Below are 15,293 nucleotides of genomic sequence, written 5' to 3' on the forward strand. Positions count from 1 at the left end.
TAAAGAACCTGGGGACAGGAGCTATCACTTAACAAAAATGCCCCAGTGTCTACATGGCTCCAGCCTTAAAGAACAGCACACAAGGGATGGGAGATATCTTTATGATTAACTAGTTTTTGGCAAATATTTATTTAGAAAGATAATCCTATTTTGTGTTCAACTTGGTACCTAACCAATTTTTATAGTTGCATAGTCTCAGGGCCCAAGGCTTTGAGATTAGATCCTACAGGTGAGAATTTAGGGATCACATGTATTTGTTACTAATAAAGGCACTGACTCAGTTGGTTACTCCAGGGAAGTTTACTAAAAAATCATCAGTTTATTAAAAACCCAACTTTATCCAGGGGGAAAAAAAATAGTAGTTTAGAATTTCTAGACAACTTCCAGGATAAGAGTCAGCTGACTGTTGGTTTCTTTTCTTATGAAAATTACTGAATCCTTGGCTGGGAGCAGTGGCTCATGCCTGTAATCCCAGCACTTTGGGAGGCCAAGCAGGTGGATCACTTGAGGTCAGGAGTTCGAGACCAGCCTGTCAACATGGCAAAACCTCATCTCTACTAAAAATACAAAAATTAGCCGGACGTGGTGGCGGCTGCCTGTAATCCCAGCTTCATGGGAGGCTGAGGCAGGAGAATCGCTTGAATCTGGGAGATGGAATTTGCAGTGAGCTGATACCTTGCCACTGCACTCCAGCATGGGCGACAGAGCAAGACTCTGTCTCAAGAAAAAGAAGAAAAAAAAAAAAGAAAATTCTGAATCCAGAGATTACAAAATTTCCTCTTGGAATCCCTTATATAGTACAGTACTGAAAGCCTAAATTGACATAGCAATAAGTACACAGATTCCTGACAAGGTTATCTCCTTATCGGCTTTTTGTGGGGTGGAGGAAGAATTAATTAGGAACAGATTCGGGAATTAATAAGACTCTGATCTAGCCCATGTTACATCATCCTGAGAAAGCCACCAAGTATCATCTAAAACTTCCTCAAAACCAAATGTTATGTAGCCCACACATAAGTTCCTAGCTGTAATGGCTCCTCTGCTATAAACATTTCCCTATTAGAGAAGTATTATCCACAATCATAAAACATTTTAAATGATTAAAAATGATAAGAATAATAAGAGTATAACAAAGGCCTACATGTTAACAAAGCTATGAAAGCAGCTTGCAATGTAGTTGTCAGGAATATCATTATAAACAAACTTAATTCTTCATACAGATAAAAATTAGTAACAAATTTGTGTACAAAATAAAAATTTTTAAAAGGAATTAAGTTATGAGGCAATAAATAAAAATTATTCGCACCTGCAGTGTACAATTCTCTTTTCGTTTGAGGAACTCCACAAACCTGGCCACTACTCCTGGTGTGCTGATAACTTCATCAATAGGAGGGTTAGGTTCTGTTTCCCCATAAAATAAAAGAAAAAAAAATCCTTTGATTTCAATGCAAGAACTTGACAACTCAAAACTTCTTAACATCCCTCCCTCCATTTACCATCTCTCATGTTGGAAATCTACCCAAAACAAATGAAATGTCAAATTGGGTTTATCACTTTGAGGATAGGGTAGTCTGAAATGTTTCACAATGAAGACAAGTCTCAATATGAGAATAAAGGGTGGGAAGAATTCTTAAAAATTAAATTACTGCCTCCACTTTTTAGAAAACCTAGAAAGCAGGAGGCAAAAAACCCCTCAAAAGACCATTGTTCAGTGTTCTGGTATACTTCCTTCTAGCCTGTTTCCTGTACATGGGTTTTAAGTCTAACTGCTCTTGTCTGTTGTAAATTGTCTTAAGGAACTGCACTACAAGATTCTCAGTAGGCCTGCAGAATTTAATTTTGTAACTGTAGGAGCTAGCAAGAATTCACTAAGATTGACTTGCCAACTTAATCTCACTTTCATTCATGATAATACAGTATCCTATAAATGATGTCACTCAATAAAAACTTGTAAGGCAAATAGGAAGGAAATGTCATAGACAATGAGATTAATAACTTCAGCCAGAGACTGACAAAAGTTACTGACAATATGCATGTGGCAATGCCAGAAAAATGGCAATTAGATCACAATACTACTAGGGAGATTCTTACCCAAGTCAATGGCCTTACTGAAAGAGGTGACTAATGGTTCAATGTTCATTTGGAGAGGACTCTAATGACATGTCATTTACCTGTTTCAACATTTCTATTAACCACTCAGGTAAACACAAAAAAACAAATTTGATGATTACAATAAACTAGTTAATATGCTGAGTTACAGAAATAACACAGAAAAAGAACAACAATAAGTCAGAATAGGCAACAACAACAACAAAAAAAACAGAAATAAAGCAAAGTTCAGCATCTAAATTTTTCAAACGGCAATTTTTAAAAATCTACATGACTGGCCAGGCGCGGTGGCTCACGCTTGTAAACCCAGCACTTTGGGAGGCCGAGGCGGGCGGATCACGAGGTCAGGAGATCGAGACCACGGTGAAACCCCGTCTCTACTAAAAATACAAAAAAAATTAGCTGGGCGTGGTAGTGGGCGCCTGTAGTCCCAGTTACTCAGAGAGGCTGAGGCAGGAGAATGGCGTGAACCCGGGAGGCGGAGCTTGCAGTGAGCCAAGATTGCGCCACTGCACTCCAGCCTGGGCGACAGAGCAAGACTCCGTCTCAAAAAAAAAAAAAAAAAAAAAAAAAAAAAATCTACATGACTTCACAAACAAAACCTAACAACAGTTCGTGAACAAAAGCACTAGGGAGTTTAGTTTGCTGAAAATTCAATAAAATATTACTATGCCATGACTATCAGAATAACTAGTTACCTTGGACTACATTATCAAAATAGACACTCAGGGCAAAGAAGGTAACCTCTCACCATACCCTACATTAATAACAACACATCTGAAATATTGGATTCTAGTTATCACATTTTTAAGAGGTATGCTGGCAAACTAGAATACATGCAGGAAGGTAATAGAATGGTGAAAGCCCTTAAAAAAAAAAAAAAGCACATTACAGAGGAAAACCATTAAGCTTAGCATGTTGAAAGAGATAAGACTTTTTTAAAAGGGGTGAGGAAGTATACATTTCCTTCAAATATTTTTAATAAACGGTCTGCAAAAGACAATTTTTTTTGTCATAGTGGTAGTTTTTTATTCCACTTAACCTCAAGGAATGTATTAAATTTTTTTTTAATCACTAATGACTCTAAACCATAACTTAATACTGGGGGGTTTAAGTATTTACTATCAACATTATAATCGGGTTCAGAATTCTTTTTACTTGCCCAGGTTGATAACAAGTATCAGATTCCATTCTACACTAATTATATCAAAAAAAGTAATTACCGGCTGGGCGCAGTGGCTCAAGCCTGTAATCCCAGCATTTTGGGAGGCAGAGGCAGACGGATCACGATGTCAGGAGATCGAGATCATCCTGGCCAACATGGTGAAACCCTATCTCTACTAAAAATACAAAAAACGCCGGGCGCGGTGGCTCACACCTGTAATCCCAGCACTTTGGGAGGCCGAGGTGGGCGGATCACAAGGTCAGGAGATCGAGACCATCCTGGCTAACACAGTGAAATACCGTGTCTACTAAAAATACAAAAAAATAGCTGGGCGCAGTGGCAGGCGCCTGTAGTCCCAGCTACTCCGGAGGCTGAGGCAGGAGAACGGCGTGAACCCGGGAGGTGGAGCTTGCAGTGAGCCAAGATAGCGCCACTGCACTCCAGCCTGGGTGACAGAGCGAGACTCCATCTCAAAAAAAAAATAATAATAATAATTAGCTGGGCGTGGTGGCGTGTAACTGTAATCCCAGCTACTCGGGAGGCAGAGGCAGGAAAACTGCTTGAACCAGGGAGTCGGAGGTTGCAGTGAGCCGAGATCACGCCCAGCCTGCACTCCAGACTGGCAACAGAGCCGTCTTAAAAAAAAAAAAAAAGGTAATCACCCTGCCCACCAGTAAATCCATTCCTAACTTTCAGTGGTAAATTGCTAACATTAAAATCAACAATCATAGCTCTTTCAAGGAATATTTTTAAAGTTACTCTATAAAAAAAGTCAGTCTCTCAATTTGAATTAACATGAGATACTGACTACTACCTAAATAACCCCAAAATGAAAATAATTCTGCTTTCTGATCCTGGTAAGATCCCACAAATAAATAGGAAACTTAAAATTTAGGCATGGTTCACAATTACATATATGTCTACATTTTTATTCTTTTATTGATAAATATACTCCAAAACAAATTATCTGTGGTATGAAAAACACTATGGGAAAGTAATTTTGTAGAGAGAGGAAAAAATATACTGAACATATTCATAGCTCACCTTTTGAAAGCAGTTTCCTGAATTTCTGTGTTGCTGAAAGCTGTTGCTCTGGGCTTTTGGAAAATATCATTTCAATCATGTCAGAAGTGATGACACCACCCTGGGATCACAAACAAAAAGAACATATAATAAATTATCAACCTTAATTCAAAGGAAACAAAGATAACAGATATCATGGCCAAGTTATTAAGTTAATCAATCATACTTCCCCAGAAGTTACATAAAGGTAGGACAATCTTTACATATAGAAATGTGTAAGATGATTAATAATACAATGAAGCCAAATTCTTTGTCTATCATTAAAAAGCTCACAGTAGAAAGTAATCTTACTAGTAAATAATAAGACAAGGAGCTTATTGCTCTTCCCCTCCTTGCTCATCACATAGCTGGCTATTCTTTGTTATCAAAATTAAATGTTAAGTTTTAAAAGATGGCTTTTCAAGACCTCCAAGCCTAAAGTAGCCACTCTATTTCTACCACAGCACCGTATTTCAATCGTATGCCCAGCCCTTATTACACTCCCAGATATTTTTCTGTGTTCCTCCAGTATACTGTAACTTCCTTGTAAGCCCAAGACCCTGTCTGTCTTACTCTATCACTAAGGGCTGGTGTACTGTAAATGCTCTGCAATATTTATTGAATGAGTACATAGAGTGGTCCTGTATAAATCTAGCCACTGCCAAATTAAACAGCTGACTCTTAAACTTATTTAAAATTTCTTTCTTGTTTTATTAAAACTTTCCAGTTTCCTACTACCTTCTTGCTTTATTAGAATGTTTCCATTTCCCACCCTAACTCATCCCCAGTATTAGCAGTTAATTTTCTTCTCAGGGTCATTTGTCACAAAGAAACAAAGTTCTTATTTCATGAAGGGTAGCAGTCAACAAGATGAATTGTGAAGAAAGCTGTACTAAGCTGTAAATGCTGGATGACTGGTAAGCAATACCTAAGAATCCTCATAGGGGAATATATGACGCATTCTACTCAAGAATCAGAAAAGTAACTATTTTCAACGTTGCAAGACTGATTGCTAAATAAAGGTTTCTATATGATTTGTTATGAATATGTTTGCATAAACACATTCATATATATATATATATATACACATTAAGCAAATACCTTTTCTTCTCTCTCTTATCCTCTTATAGCAAGCTGTACTGACTTTACATCACACTATTTAAGTACTGTTAACTTTACATTACAATATTTAAGTCACAGGCTATCAAGGACAAGAGTGAATATCACCCAAAGATTTTGCATCCTCTTCTGCAGAAGAAGTTAGTACAGATGTGCCTCAACTTACAATGAATGGGGTTATGCCCCACTAAACCCATCATAAATTGAAAATATCGTAAGTAAAAAATATACTTAATACACCTAACCTACCAAACTTCATTGCCTAGCCTAGCCTACCTTAAACATGCTCAGAACACGTACATTAGCCTACAGCTAACAAATGATCTAACACAAAGCCTATTTTATAATAAAGTGTTGACTATCTCATGTAATTTACTTAATACTGTACTGAAAATGAGAAACAGAGTGACTGTATGTGTATTCAAAATACAGTTCCTACTGATTGCATATTGCTTTCACTCCACTGTAAAGTTGAAAAATCCTGACTTGAACCTCCTAAGTCAAGAACCATCCATACATTTTTAGTTGCACAAAAGAAAGTTGTAATCTGGCCGGGTGCAGTGGCTCATGCCTGTAATCCCAACACTTTGGGAAGCCAAGGCGGGTGGATCACGAGGTCAGGAGTTCGAGACCAACCTGGCCAATATGGTGAAACCCCGTCTCTACTAAAAATACAAAAAATTAGCTGGGGGTGGTGGCGCATGCCTGTAGTCCAAGTTGGCCTCATCCAATCAGTTGAAACCCTTAAGAGCAAAGACTAGGTTTTCTGAAGAAAAAGGGATTCAATGACAACAACTCTTAACCTGAATTTATAGTGGGCCAGTATGCCCTACAGATTTCACACTTGCCAGCTCCCAAAGACATGAGCCACTTTCTTAAACTAAATTTCTTTCTCTCATTGGTTCTGTTTCTCTGGAGAACCCTAATACAATCCATAAAACACTTTATCTTCACTTAACACTCTCTTTTTAAAAAAATTGGAAAGACTGGCTTTCTGAAGGGCCTAGAAACTTTCATCACAAAATGATGGCATTGGCTATGTCTGTATGAATTCCAAAGGAAATAACACTACCCTCCCAACTCTCAAAGAAAGCTGGTTCGTGTAAACTGGAGATCTATTTAATGAAATAAAAATAAAAACTACAAAATACTATGAATAGTATGCCACCATTTACCAAAAAAAAAGTGGGGGAGAGGAGAACATTTTAATATACAAAAGTTCTCAGAAAGAATAAATAAGAATTTAGTAATACTAGTTGCCAATGGAGAAAAATACTAGGTGGCTAAGCGGAAGAAAGATTTTTCTTTGTTTTAATTGTACTTTTTTTGTTACTAAAAACAACAGTACCTTTTAGGAGATAATTTTCTTTTTAAAAAAACTGTGTGTGTGTATACACAAACATATATTTATATGTACACATATATAACCTAATTTTAAAATTACGTAATTACAATACTCTAGAAATCTAGATAGGTCTAATCCATACAAATAAAGCATGACTTTTATCTCTTCATGTTAACTTCAAAAAAGTAACAAAATGGTTTACAACAGAAAATCCAACAGTTCTGATATGGAATCAAGTTTTTAAATCACACAAACAGGTCAATTTTGTAAATGAATAAAAAATCATTATTTTCTTTAAAGTATCTCTTATGGCTGGGTGTAATGGCTCAAGCCTGTAATTCTAGCACTTTGGGAGGCCAAGGCAAAAGGATCACTTGAGGCCAGGAGTTCACCTGGGCAACATAGTGAGATCCCGTCTCCACAAAAAATTTAAAAATTTGCCAGTCATGGTGGCACATGCCTGTAGTCCCAGCTATTTGGGAGGCTAAGGCAGGAGGATCACTTAAGCCCAGGAGTTCGAGGTTGCCGTGACCTATGATTGCGCCACTGCACTCCAACCTGGGCAACACAGCGAGACACTGTCTCTAAAAAATAAATAAATAAATACATAAGGTATCTATTATTATTCAACTTTTAAAGAATAATTTTATCTTATAATTAGCTTTATAAGTTTTTATAGTAGAATTAATCTTTATAATTTAACTGCACTTTAATCCAAAATATAATAAACATTTAATGAACCATGAGATTAAGCATATTCTTTTTAAAAATGAAATGCCAAGTACTTTTTGTAACCATCTAACCTTTTTTTTTTTTGAGACGGAGTCTCGCTGTGTCACCCAGGCTGGAGTGCAGTGGCGCGATCTCGGCTCACTGCAAGCTCCGCCTCCCGGGTTCACGCCATTCTCCTGCCTCAGCCTCTCCGAGTAGCTGGGACTACAGGCGCCCGCCACCACGCCCAGCTAATTTTTTGTATTTTTTAATAGAGACGGGGTTTCACCATGGTCTCGATCTCCTGCCCTCGTGATCCGCCTGCCTCAGCCTCCCAAAGTGCTGGGATTACAAGCGTGAGCCACTGCGCCTGGCCCCTTTTTTTAAAACTCAAAAGGAAATCTACATCTCATATCTTCATCACAAAAACACTGAAAAGAGTTCATTATCTTACTGGTGCCATCTCCATGTTATTAATCTGGGCCTCATGAAAGCCTCCATCTGACATAACTTCTTCTTCTGTTTCTTCTTCTGCTGTAGCAACATTTCTCCGCTTGAATAACTGAAATAGAAAAGATTGGTAGTAATGTAAATGTAAATTCTAACACAAGGGAGTTCAACATTCAAATACTAGGCACCCCATTCAAAGTGGAGTCTTTGAAAATCATTTTTAAAATTCTAAAGCTGTCAGCTTTTACTGACAAGTAACCATTTCAGATTTCTCCACAGCCTTATAATCAAATATAATGAACTATTACAACATGCTATAAACAACACTTGATAAGGTAAAACTTACTAAGAGAGGTCTGACACTGCAAGATATTTAAAAAAAAAAGGTTGGAAAAGGAGCTGGGTCATGCTTGGCCATTTTCCTCATCCCTTTATATAAAGTATACATCAGGACAGTCCTAACAACGTGCCAGGGAAAATGAAAATAAAAACTATGTTCAAATGACTTAATACTTCCCTCCTAATCTCCAAAGATGGTGGACTGTGGCTTCTGACCTTCCCAACCTATCCAGCAACCAGTGGCAACAAATGATGACTGCTTAAGCATTACCTTTAAAGCAGCTCTGTTAATTTGTATAGGCAAAGGAGACTAGTTCTCTCTAAAGTCAGCCAACTAGGGTGATTACCATTACATCCTTATGAGTCCTGGGCAGCACATTTATTCATCAAGCCATGATGGAGTAACAGTAACTTACCCTCTCTTACCCTAAACAACTAAAAACAGACAAAATACATAAAATAATGTTTCAGCCATTGGACAACAAAAACCACAGAGCAGTGATATCTCAGAAAGAAAAACCCAAGATAAGCCCCATTACTGCCTCAGATTACTATGCAGACAGTTCCAGGCTGCAGTGCAGGGAAGGTAAACTCAACTAGAGTTTAGATGCTTCTTGAATTTGAGAGAACACAGTTCAGAGCTGAGAAGGCCAAGAGACCTAAAATTCGTAACACAGAGTACAACACAAAAAGAACACCCAAGATCTACAGGAGGTTCCCTCTGAGATTTAACTTAATACTAATCAGCACATAATCCTATTCTTCCAGAAGATAGAAGCAGAGATAGTACTTCTCAACTCATTCTAGGAGATCAGCATTAGTCTAATACCAAAACCACCTACCGAAGGCCTATTTAACAGTAGTTTCTTTTACCCAGTACATGTCCAGCTATCAAGAAAAAATTACAAGGCATACTAAAAGATAAAAAACACATTTTGAAGTGACAGAGCAAGTATCAGAACCAGATTCAGCCACGGCAGTGATGTTGAGATTATCGGACCAAGAATTTAAAACTATGATTAATATGCTAAGGGCTTTAAATGGATAAAGTGGACAGCATACAAGAACAGACAGGCAATGTAAGGAAAGAGATGGAAATTCTAAAAAAGAACTAAAAAGAAATGCAAGAGATCAACAACAACAGAAATGAAGAATGCCTTTGATCGACTTTTTAGTAAACAAGACACAGCTAAGGAAATAATCTCTGAGCTTAAGGAAATCTCATTCAAAATCTTTAAAACTGAAAAGAAAACAGAAGAAGGACTGACAAAAATAGAACAGAGTATCTATGAACTGAAACAACTACAAATGGTATAATAAACACGGAATGGAAATATCAGGAGGAGAGGAAAGAACAAAAGAAATATTTGACACAATAATGACTGAGAATTTCCCCCAAATTAGTATCAGACACCAAACTGTGGCAGGCCATGTCTCATTAATGCAGGGCTCCATAACAACTGTTTCAGTACTGACTGAGTGGTTAAGTTAAACATTAAAAGCTAAAAAAAGCCAGTGCCCTTATACAAACGCTGGAATGTAACAAAAGCTCACCAAGAGTTTGCCTAGGCCTTTCCTGGGCCTTAAAGCATAACAAAGAAATTCCCCAGGCCTCTACAAACAAGTGTACTGGATGTCTAAAAGAACTCCCCAAACCTCCACGAGCAGGAGACAAGATAAGGGTAATCACCCCAGCACCTGGATTAAGTAAATTTACTGAGACTCCAGAGGAAGGTCTTCAAGACTCAGACCTTAGTTACAGATTAAAAGAAGTTTAATCACTTATGTCTTTAGATGAATACACACTTACACGTAGACATATAGCTTAAAAGGTATATAATATCTGGAAAACTTTGTAATTTCGAGTTGGTCTGGCAATAATTTCTAGGCCTTCTCCCTGTAACCGGTTACAAAAATTAAAAACTCTCTTCTTCCCCAGTTCATCTGCATCTCGTTATTGGGCCACGAAAGATAGCAGTCCAACCCTCAGTTTGGTCTGGGAACAAAACCACAGGAAACCCAGAGAACACCAAGCTGGACAAAAGCCAAAAAAATCCCACTACACCTAGGGATATCATTTTCAAACAACAGAAAATCAGAAATAAAGGAAAAACAATTCTAAAAGACAAGGGGAAAAACACTGTACTCACACATGAATAAAGATAAGAATGATAATCACACATGCCAGAAGAAAGTGAAGTGAAATATTTGAAGTGTTGAGAGAGAAAACCACCAACCTAGAAACTCTGAACCTTGCAAAATCATCCTTCAAAAGTGAAGAGACAAAATAAAGATTTTTTTCAGAATACTAAGGAAATTTATTGTCAGTAGACCTGCTTTGCAAGAAATGTTAAACGAAATTATTTAGCAAAAAGGAAAATGATACAGGTCAGAAACTTGGATCTACATAAAGGAAGAACATCAAAGAATGAATAAGTGAATGTAAAATGAAAACATCTTAAAAATTGATTTAGCAGGTAAAATTTTGTTTAAAATAGCAACAATGCATTTGATTATGTATGCTAATGTGTATATACATAAGATTACATACATTTCTGTATAAGTTAAATGAGTAGGCCAGGCACAGTGGCTCACGCCTGTAATCCCAGCACTTTGGGAGGCCGAGGCGGGCGGATCACAAGGTCAGGAGATCGAGACTATCTTGGCTAACACAGCGAAACCCCATCTCTACTAAAAACACAAAAAATTAGCCGGGCGTGGTGGCGGGCGCCTGTAGTCCCAGCTACCCAGGAGGCTGAGGCAGGAGAATAGCGTGAAACCCGGCGGGTGGAGTTTGCAGTGAGCCAACATCACACCACTGCACTCCAGCCTGGGAGACAGAGCAAGACTCCGTCTCAAAAAAATAAAAATAAAAAAGTTAAATGAGTAACAGCAATGATACAAGGAATGGAAGGAAGAAACAGGATTATCTCATAGTAAGATACACTACCTGTGAAGAGGTATAGTGTTATTTTAAAGCAGATTTGAGGTACTTGTAAATATACATTTACAATCTAGGACATTCTAGGACAACCACTAAGCAAAGTAAAAAAGTACAATTGATATGCTAAGAAAGAAGAGAAAATGGAAATCATATAAAATGCTCAATTAAAACCACAAAGGCAGAAAAAGAGTGAAATACAAAACTAGAAACAAAAAACAACGGTAACAAATAGAAATCAGTAACAAATATGGTAAATATCAATCCAACTATCTTTGCAATCCCTTTGATTGTCAACAGTCTAAGTGCACCAATTAAAAGAGATTGTCAGATACATCTTGGAGTCATCCTATTCAGGGGTGAGGGAACTGCAGTACTATTTATACATCATCTTCCATCACTGGTTCAAGGTTGTTGGGGAATGTTAATTTCCTAGTACCTGCAACCTGTCACACAGATGCAAAATTGGAATTCAGTGGCCACAGAAGTCCTCAGGTAAAGAAATGCAGGTTCTGACGTAGAAGCTGGGCCTGCACACAATGCAGGGGTGAGAGTAAGGGCAGGAAATGGAAGAGGTCAGCTATAAAATACCTTTATATTTGTTAACATAATCACTCTACACCTTTACATTTAGTCCTGCAATTTTGAAAGTGCGCAGTATGTCCCAAAATGCAAACTGTTTTGCTTATACAATGTTTTCCTTCACTGATTTTAATTGACTGAAATATTCAGTTCAATATTCTAAATAAATCAGCATTTTGGCAAAAAATAAAGACTAAAAGAGATTGTCAAAGTGGATCACAAAAACAAGAACCAACTGGATGTGGTTTACAAGAAACCCACTTTAAATAAAAACATAAGATTAAAAGTAAATAGATGGAGAAATATATATCATATTAACACCAATTAAAAGAAAGCGGAGTTGGCCAGGCATGGTGGCTCATGCCTGTAATCCCAGCACTTTGGGAGGCCAAGGCAGGCAGATCACACGAGGCCAAGAGTTCAAGACAAGCCTGGCCAACATAGCAAAACCCCATCTCTACTAAAAATACAAAAATTAGCCAGGCGTGGTGGTACATGTCTTGGGAGACAGAGATTGCAGTGAGCCGAGATCGCGCCCCTGCACTCCAGCCTGGGCCACAGAGCCAGACTCTGTCTCAAAAAAAGAAAGCGGAGTTATCTGTAATAATTTCAGACACAGCAGATAAGGCAAGTTATCAAGGAAAACTTTTATCAAGGATAAAAACAAGGATAAAAAGACATAACAATGCTTACTTAGCATGTATAAGCCTAACAACAAAGTGTCTGTGTAGGCAAAAACTGACAGAATTGCAAGGAGAAATAAATGAATTCACTATTATAGTTGGACACTTCAACACCTCTCTATCAGAAAAGGACAGATCAAGCAGGGAGAAAACCAGTAAGGACATAATTGAACTCAACATTAATCAACTGGATATAATGAACATCCAGATTATGTCACAGATGAAATAACAGAATACACATTTTTACACTCACAGGATATTCATCAAGATAGACCACATTCTGGGCCATAAAACAAAGCTCAACACATTCAAAAGAACAAGTTATAAAATGTCTCCTCTCAGGCCACAATAAAATTAAATTACAAATCAATAACAGAAACATAATCGAAAAAAAACTCCAAGTACCTGGAGATTTAACAACACACTTCTAATAACACATAGGTCAAAAAAGGGATCTCAAGAGAAATTTTAAAATATTTTGAGCTAAATGAAAATAAAGACACAACTTATCAAAATCTATGGGATGACGTGAAAGCAGTGCTTAGAGGGAAATTCATAGCATTGAATGCATTTACCAGAAAAGACAAAAGATCTAAAATCACCTAATCGATCACCTTAAAAAAACAGAAAAAGAAGCAGCGAATTAAATCCAAAGTTAGCAGAAGAATAAAAATAAGAGCAGATATCAATGTAACTGAAAACAGGAAATCAACAGAGAAAAATCAATGAAAAAACCAAAAGCTTGTTCTTTGAAAAGACCAATTAAATCATAAACCTCTAGCCAAGCAGACTAACAAAAAGACAGAGGACACAAACTCCTAATATCAGAAATCAATGAAAATCACTACAAATCTCATGAACATTAAAGGGACAATAAAACAATACTGGCCAGGCACAGTATACTGGCTCACACCTGTAATCCCAGCACTTTGGGAGGCTGAGGCAGGCAGGTCACTTGAGGTCAGGAGTTCAAGACCAGCCTGGCCAACATGGCAAAACCCCGTTTCCACTAAAAATATGAAAATCAGCCCGTTGTGGTGGTGGGCGCCTGTAATCCCAGCAACTCAGGAGGCTGAGGCACCAGAATCACCTGGACCCGGGAGGCAGAGGTTGCAGTGAGCCAGGATTGCACCACTACACTTCAGCCTGGGTAACAGCGAGACTGTCTCAAAAAAATAAAAATAAAAAAAGAATACTATGAACAATTCTATTGCCACAAATTTGATCACTAGATAAAATGAACCACTTCCCCGAAAGCCACAAACTACCAAAACTCACACAAGAAACAATCTGAATAGGCCTGTATTAAAGAAACTGAACCAATCAACCTTCCAAAACAGAAAACACCAGGACCAGATGGGTTCACTGGTGAATTTTATAAAACATTTAGGAAAGAAATTACACCCATTCTGTATCATCTCCTACACAAGACAGAGGCAGAAGGAATAATTCCTAACTCATTCGGTAGAGGCCAACATCAGAGTATTCCAAAACTTGACAGAGACATTATAAGAAAACTACAGACCAACATTTTTTATGAACACAGGTGCAAAATCCTCAACAAAACATTAGCAAAACAAACCCAACAATGTATAAAACGAATCATATACCATGATCAAGTGGGATTTATCCCAGGTGTAAATTACTGGTCCAACATTTGAAAATCGTTAATAAAATCCATCACATCAACAGACTAAGGAAGAAAAATCACACAACCATATCAATAGATGCAGAAGAAGCATATGAAAAACAATCCAACACCCATTCATGATTTTAAAAATTCTCATTCCTCAACTTGACAAGGAATATCCAGAAAAAACCTACAGCTAACATCATACTTAAATGGTATGAAACGAGAAGCTTCTCTGCTAAGATTAGGAGCAAGACAGGGAGATTTCCTCTCACCACTCCTTTACAACATTGTATTGCAAGTCCTAATGAAGGCAGTAAGACAAGAAAAGGCAAAAAGGCATGCTGATGGGAACAGAAGAAATAAAACCATCTTTTTTTCTCTGATGACATAGTCTTCCACATGGAGAATTCAAAAGAATCAGTGAAAAAACCTCTGGAACTAATAAGCAATTATAACAAGGTTGCATGATAGAAGGTTAATATACAAAATTCAACTGCTTTTCTATACACCAGCAATGAATAAGGGGAATTTGAAATTTAAAAGTGTCATTTACATTACACTCCCAAAAAAAAACAGAATACTTAGGTATGAATCTAACAAAACATATATGAGATTTCTATGAGGAAAACTACAAAACTCTGATGAAACAAATCAAAGACCTAAATAACTAGAGAAGTATTATTCCTATCTATATAGGAAGACTCAACATTGGCAAGATGTCAGTGCTACCCAACTAGACCTATAGATTCAACGCAATTACAATCCCAGAAAGTTATTTTCTATCACCAAGATGATTCTAAAATGTATATGGAAAGGAAAAAGATCCAAAATAGCCAACAAAATATTGAAGGAAAAGGAGAAAGTTAGAGGAATGACTCTACCCAACTTCAAGATTTATTGTAAGCAAGACAGTGTGGTATTGGCAAAAGACTAGACAAACAGATCAGTGAAACAGAATAGAGCCCAGAAATAGAAATCATAAATCTAGTACAATGATTTCTTCGACAAAGAAACAGATAAAATACAATGGTGCAAAGGTAGTCTTTTCAATAAACAGTGCTGGAGTTCAACGAAATACTAACAAAATTCAACAGCACATTAAAAAGATCATTCAATATGAACATGTAGGATTTACCTCAGGGATACAAGGATGG

The 15,293-nt window shown here is 37.3% G+C and overlaps 1 protein-coding gene across 4 annotated transcripts in view; it reads right to left on the reverse strand.

The window, feature by feature from the left end:
* KPNA1 (karyopherin subunit alpha 1) overlaps nt 1-15,293 on the reverse strand; it is a 310,494-nt gene that overhangs the window by 38,031 nt on the left and 257,170 nt on the right. For all 4 annotated transcript variants that reach the window (XM_055259297.2, XM_055259295.2, XM_055259294.2 and 1 more), the window contains exons 3-5: nt 7,966-8,073; nt 4,319-4,418; nt 1,307-1,401 (exon numbers count right to left, since the gene is read on the reverse strand). In XM_055259297.2, the coding sequence (XP_055115272.1) occupies nt 1,307-1,401; nt 4,319-4,418; nt 7,966-8,073 (303 nt within the window). The remainder of the gene's footprint in view (nt 1-1,306; nt 1,402-4,318; nt 4,419-7,965; nt 8,074-15,293) is intronic.

This window comes from Symphalangus syndactylus, chromosome 21 (assembly GCF_028878055.3).
Source record: "Symphalangus syndactylus isolate Jambi chromosome 21, NHGRI_mSymSyn1-v2.1_pri, whole genome shotgun sequence".
NCBI classification, from domain to species: Eukaryota; Metazoa; Chordata; class Mammalia; order Primates; family Hylobatidae; genus Symphalangus; species Symphalangus syndactylus.